Source organism: Piliocolobus tephrosceles, chromosome 21, assembly GCF_002776525.5.
Source record: "Piliocolobus tephrosceles isolate RC106 chromosome 21, ASM277652v3, whole genome shotgun sequence".
NCBI lineage: Eukaryota > Metazoa > Chordata > Mammalia > Primates > Cercopithecidae > Piliocolobus > Piliocolobus tephrosceles.
In genome coordinates this window covers 15,701,484-15,707,483 of record NC_045454.1, presented here as the reverse complement: position 1 = coordinate 15,707,483, position 6,000 = coordinate 15,701,484, and the positions used below count along the sequence as shown (strand labels likewise).

The following is a 6,000-nucleotide window of genomic DNA, read 5'->3' as shown; positions in this document are numbered from 1 at the left end:
GAAGGAAGAAGGAAGAAAGAAAGAAGAAAGAAGAAAGAAGAAAGAAGAAGGAGAAGGAGAAGGAATTAGGTCACAGATGGGAACAGAGGGAAGACCATATGAAGACCCAGGAGAAGACCAGCTGACCACAAGCCAAGAAGAGAGGCCTTGGAAGAGGCCAACCCTGCTGACATCCTCTCCTCTTCTCTAACTTACAGCCTCCGTAATTGTGAGAATGAATTTCTTTTATTTCAGTCACCTAGTCTGTGGTACTTTGCTGTGGAAACCCTAGCAAACTAAGACGGCCTCTCACAGCCCCTGCCCTCCTGCTGTCCCATCCCTGAGCCCCCAGCTGTGACTGTGTCCAGGTTCCTTCCCCACAAGACCAAGGCAACAGGCCTGGTCTGACTCATCACTGGGTATCCAGCATCACAAGCCCAGAACAGGTTGTAACTGTTTGCTGAACGTCCCTCTCTGCAGCAGTCTCTGTCTCCTACTACTTCCCACCCCTGTCCTACTGTCTCCCTGCTATTTATTTTATTGTATTTATTTTTTAAGACAAGAGTCTTGCTCTGTCAGCCAGGCTGGAATGCAGTGGCACAATTACGGCTCACTGCAGCCTCGACCTACTGGGGTCAAGCTATCCTCCTGTCCCAGCCTCCTGAGTAGCTGGGACCACAGGTGTGCACCACCACATCCAGTTAATTTAAACAAATTTTTTTTTTTTGTAGAGATGGGTCTCTTTATGTTGTCCAGGCTGGTCTCAGACTCCTGGGCTCAAATGATCTTCCTGCCATGTCCTCCCAAAGTGCTGGGATTACAGGTGTGAGGCACCAAGCCTGCACTCTGCCATATAAAACATTTCCTGAGGCCTTGGCATGGGCTGTTCCCTCTGCCTGGAACACTGTTCCCCAATCTGTCTACCTGGTGACCCCCAACTCATTCTTCAGAACCCAGCATAAGCTCTGTTTTCTTTTCTTTCTTTCTTTTTCTTTTTCTTTTTTTTTTTTTTTTGAGATGGAGTCTCACTGTGTTGCCCAGGCTGAAGTGCAGTGGTGCGATCTCAGCTCACTGCAAGCTCCGGAGGTCTCCCGGGTTCAAGCAGTTCCCTGCCTCAGCCTCCCAAGTAGCTGGGATTATAGGTGTGTGCCACCACGACCAGTTAATTTTTATATATTTACTAGAGAAGGGGTTTCACTGTGTTAGCCAGGATGTTCTCAATCTCCTGACCTCATGATCCACCCGCCTCAGCCTCCCAAAGTGCTGGGATTACAGGCGTGAGCCACTGCGCCCGGCCATAAACTCTGTTTTCTATGAAACAACCACCTTGATGCCTCCAGCTCCCAGCCAGGTCTCTCTCCAGCTCCCCCTACCCTAGCACGTCCCCTTGTCACTGTCTTAGACGCTGACTGTAGCTAGCCGGGCCCCAGTATGTCTCCCCTATCAGACTGGGAATTTTTTAAGGGCAGGTCTGATCTCAGCTTCCTAAACACTGCCCAGCAGAAGACATGTGGATCAGTGGCCCCAAGGTCCTGATCTCCCTCCCCCAGGCCTTTGCCTCTGCTCCTCTCCCACTTGGATGACCCTTTCCTTCTCTACTGGCAAACTCTTGCTCCTCTTGAAGGTCCAGCTCACATGTCACCTCCTCTGCGAAGTACTCCCTGATTCCCCAGATGGTCAGTGTCTGTCTCCTCTGGGCTTCACTGCCCCTGTACTGTTCTCCATCACATCCTGATCATCCCGGGCAGAGACCTCCACCCCAACTGTGGGCTCCACAGGAGCCCAGGCTGGAGTCATTGCTGCACAGGCCTAGGAGTATGTCTTTGAAATGAATGAATGTATTTAGGAATCCCCTAACTGACCAGGGCCCAATCCTGTCTAAAACAAACCCCTATTGCTACTGTCACCCAACCTCCCTAAGAAATCTTAACTTAAATCTTTAAGCTAAGATTTCCTCTGCAGGGACAGTGGCTGGAAAGACAAGAATGGTTTGAGGGAAAATTTTTCACTATTCTGTTACCCTTATTCTCCCCAAATTCTCCCAACCACTCCTACATATCCCTGCATACCCCCGCCCCACACTTGGCTGGGCCACAACGAAATGGCCAACTGCTACCCTTTGTCCTTTCTCTTTCCACCTCCCCTATCAGAGCTCAATCTGAGAGAAGGGTCAGATTATTTCCACCAGAAATGAACAGGGAGCTCCATTTCCACCGTGGACTAAAAGCCAAATGATGCCTTAACAGGCATCCAGGGCACTGGCAACCATGGACTTAGAGGGTCCGTCAAATGGCTCAGCTTCAGCCTCAGCCCAAGCACAGATGCCCATCGCCTGTCACTCAACTCTACAGAAATATTGATGCCTGTTCCCACCCTAGACTCTCTGATTTCAGTGGTAGAGGGTGTGACTTGGGCATCCAGATATTTAAAAGTCCCTCCAGGTGATTCTTTTTTTAGACGGAGTCTCACTGTCGCCTAGGCTGGAGTGCAATGGTATGATCTTGGCTCACTGCAACCTCTGCCTCCTGGGTTCAAGCGATTCTCTTGCCTCAGCCTCCTGAGTAGCTGCAATTACAGGCATGCACCATCATGCCTGGCTAATTTTTGTATTTTTAGTAGAGACAGAGTTTCGCCATGTTGGGCAGGCTGGTCTCGAACTCCTGATCTCAAGTGATCCACCCACCTCGGCCTCCCAAGCTGCTGGGATTATAGGCATAAGCCACCACACCCAGCCCCCTCCAGGTGAGTCTAATGTGCTCCATCCCCTGGCACCTTCAGAAGTCCCTCTCAAAGCCTCATTCACACATAAAAATTTGGTTGGTTATGTATGGCCATTTCCACCCCTCATCATAGGTAATGTGTAATATTTTACGGGAACTGGAAGAGAAAAAGCAATGCATAGCCCTACCAGGTCCCTTGGAGCCATGTTGCCCCTTGAATCCCACCTTCCTCAGGTCAGAGGGCCCCCCCTCCACAACCAGGGCTGCCCAGCCCTGAGCTCACACTCGCTTGCCAGACTGCCCCAGGCCTAGGACTCTGGGTCCTCTCCGCCCTCCCACTCCTCCCTCCCCGGACTTTCACTTCTCCTCTGCATTTCCCCCCGCCAGTTTTAGCAGACTTAGACCAGCTTCTCGTTAGCACTTACCGAAAATGGGGCTAAATATAGAGGACCCAAGGACTGCCCCTCACCCCTCCTGGCCCCACTTGTCCTGTCCCCTGGGTCCTCTGCCTCCGCAGCCTGCTTCAATTAAGGGTACGGCCTGGGAGCCCCTGTGGGCAGGTTGGTGCTGCCGGGAACCTCTGTGGGCCCAGCTGGCCGAGTCCCCGTCCTCCCCAGAAGCAGCACCTCACCCCTCCCCACCCCACAGCTGTCCCTGGGTGGCCTCAAGGGAGTGAACATTTCTGAGCTGTCAGGAGGGAGGGATGGAGATACGGGCAGCAGACACAACAAGAGAGGTGGCCCTACAGCTGCGCTGACAGCAGGCAAGAGCTGCCAACAGTACACACCCCATGGCCACAGCCAGGCAAGGCTCTGGCCAACACACTACAAGGAACAGATGTGCACAGATTCCAGACAGGAATATGAACAGGTTTGCAGATACGACACATGCCCATACATGATGCCATGGGCATATATGCAAAACACACACCCAGATGTGTGTACACACATGCATTTACACACACTGTCACACTGAGTGACACACAGCCAGCCAGACACAGACAAGAAGTACACAAAACTCACACACCCGGAGTCGAACACAGATAGACACACAGACACCCCCCCACATACTATACCCAGTCACTCACAGACTCAGACATGTGTACGCACACATATACTTACACACATGTATTTACACACATTCTCACACCAAGTCACACCAGTCCAGCCAGAGGTACACACCCAGACATGCACACGTTCACACAGAGTCACACACGCACACACACACAAGTGCACACACATACACCCAGAGTCACCTCATCGTGGAAGATGGCCAGGGCTGACCTCTGAACCCAGTTCCCAGGTGTGGAGTCTGAGAACAGGCAGGGTGAGTGATCTGCCCACAGTCACACAGTGTATTAATTCATGTCCAGGCAGGGAAAATCCACCCCAGTCTTCCCAGGCAGGGCTGCTCTGTGAGAAATCCCAAGTAAAGAGTTTAGCCTACTGCTCAGCACCTCTGAGGTCCCCATTTAACCCCAGAGAGGAATGAGTCAGTGCGAGCAGACACCCAGGATCTCTGTGTCTACACGGTATGGACACACATACATATACACAGTTGCATACACAGTCACCTCAACAAACAAACACATGTCACCCTGCAAATAGTCTTCTTTTCATTCCACCCCTCTCCTCACCGCCTTTGCTTGCTCATACCCACTCATCCTTCATATCCCTGCTCAGACACCCTCTCCCTCCAGGAAGCTCTCCTTGATACTCCACCAACTAAATCACATGTTTTCAGGGCTCCTACGATCCCCTAATACCTCCCTGTCCTGGCCCGATCCCTCTACCTATGTTCCCCTATCCTGGCCCTGACCCCTTTGTGTGGGCCTCCCCATACCAACCCCAACCCCTCTACCTACATCCCCCCATCCCAGCCCTGACCCCTCTGCCTGAGCCTCCCCCACCCCAGTACTGACCCCTCTACCTGGGCCTCCCCCACCCCAGCCCCGACCCCTCTGCCTGGGCCTCCCCCATCCCAGCCCTGACCCCTCTGCCTGGACCTCCCCCATCCCAGCCCTGACCTGTCTGTGCTGTCATTGGTGACAGGTCTGTCTTCTCCAATAAACTGGGAGCTCCAGGAGAACAGACCTGAGCTACCCTTTCCACTGTATTTCCAACACCCAAGACAGAACTGCTCAATAGATACGTGTTGGTGGAGGACACGGGGGTGCCCGCACACAATGGCACATACAGGACAGCACATACTACCAAACCAAGACTCACGCCCATGGTCATGCCTACACAGCCACAAATGAAACAGGCATGTAGGGCTGAGTGCTTGCCATGTTCCAGGCACTGTGCTAAGCATGCTACATGTATTATCTCATTTAAGACTCCCATCAACACTGCTGAGTGACAGCCATCACCACCTTGTACCGTGCCTGGCGCGCAATGTTCACTCAGTCAACTGACATTTGGTGGAGAAGGCATTTAATAAGCACACAAACAAACACATAATGAAATTCCCAACAGTGATAAGTGCTGTGAAGAAAAGATAAAGCAGGGTGAGGGGACTGAGAGTGACAGGATCAGTGCCAATTTAGATGGGGAGGTCAGGGAAGGCTGCCCTGAGGAGGTGAGGTCTGAGGTGAATGAGGTGAAGAAGTGAGCCAGGCGAACATCACCCCACAATGCCACACACAACAGCCCCCCACACTCACAAGCACAGAGCAGTCCCACTCAGAGCACTCAGAACTACTGCACACGCACACCCGTACCAGATGTGCACACACACACTCAAAAGGGAATGACATCCCCCAAGTCCAGCAACTTGGCATTCCAATCCCTTTGCAGCCCTTATCCAAGGATCGCCCATGTCACCCACCCCACTGGTTCTCCACATGAGGGCCCGCTACCAACACCCAGCTCCCTCCCTCCTGTCCCCAGACCCTTCCGAACAGGGCAACAGAGAAGAGAAGAGGTTGGAAGTTCCAGTGCCTGATGTGGAACGGGACGGGACGGCAAAGAGGAGCTGTGGGGGTTGGAGGAGACCCGGCATGGGAGAGAGGGAGTTGCTAGAGTACAGAGAAGGACAATGGAGACAGCTGAGGAGGAGGGGCAGGGAGGGCCCGCAGAGCAAACCTAAATGTGCTGCCTGTCCTCTGAGCAGTGGCGCAGGCACCAGCCCCCTTACCTGGAGCCCCCATGCTGGAGTGAACCATGCTGCCCGCCCCGCCAGGGCTGGGGGAACAACTGTGTCATCTCCCCACCCTCTCTGGGGGCCGAACCCTCCCTGCCGGAAGTCACTCAGGGAGGAAACCACAGGGCCGGTCCGCCCCCTTCAGAAGGGAAAATAC

At 53.1% G+C, this 6,000-nt stretch overlaps 1 protein-coding gene across 9 annotated transcripts in view; it reads right to left on the bottom strand.

The window, feature by feature from the left end:
- Positions 1-5,960, bottom strand: part of POU2F2 (POU class 2 homeobox 2) — a 45,163-nt gene extending 39,203 nt beyond the window's left edge. For 7 of the 9 annotated variants that reach the window (XM_023229495.2, XM_023229496.2, XM_023229497.2 and 4 more), the window contains exon 1: positions 5,838-5,960. In XM_023229495.2, the coding sequence (XP_023085263.1) occupies positions 5,838-5,865 (28 nt within the window). In that variant the 5' untranslated portion in view covers positions 5,866-5,960. Of the gene's footprint in view, positions 1-3,954; positions 4,494-5,837 lie in introns of those variants that run through there. The other 2 variants (XM_023229490.1, XM_023229491.2) reach the window with 2 other exon arrangements.
- Positions 5,961-6,000: the final 40 nt, after the last annotated feature.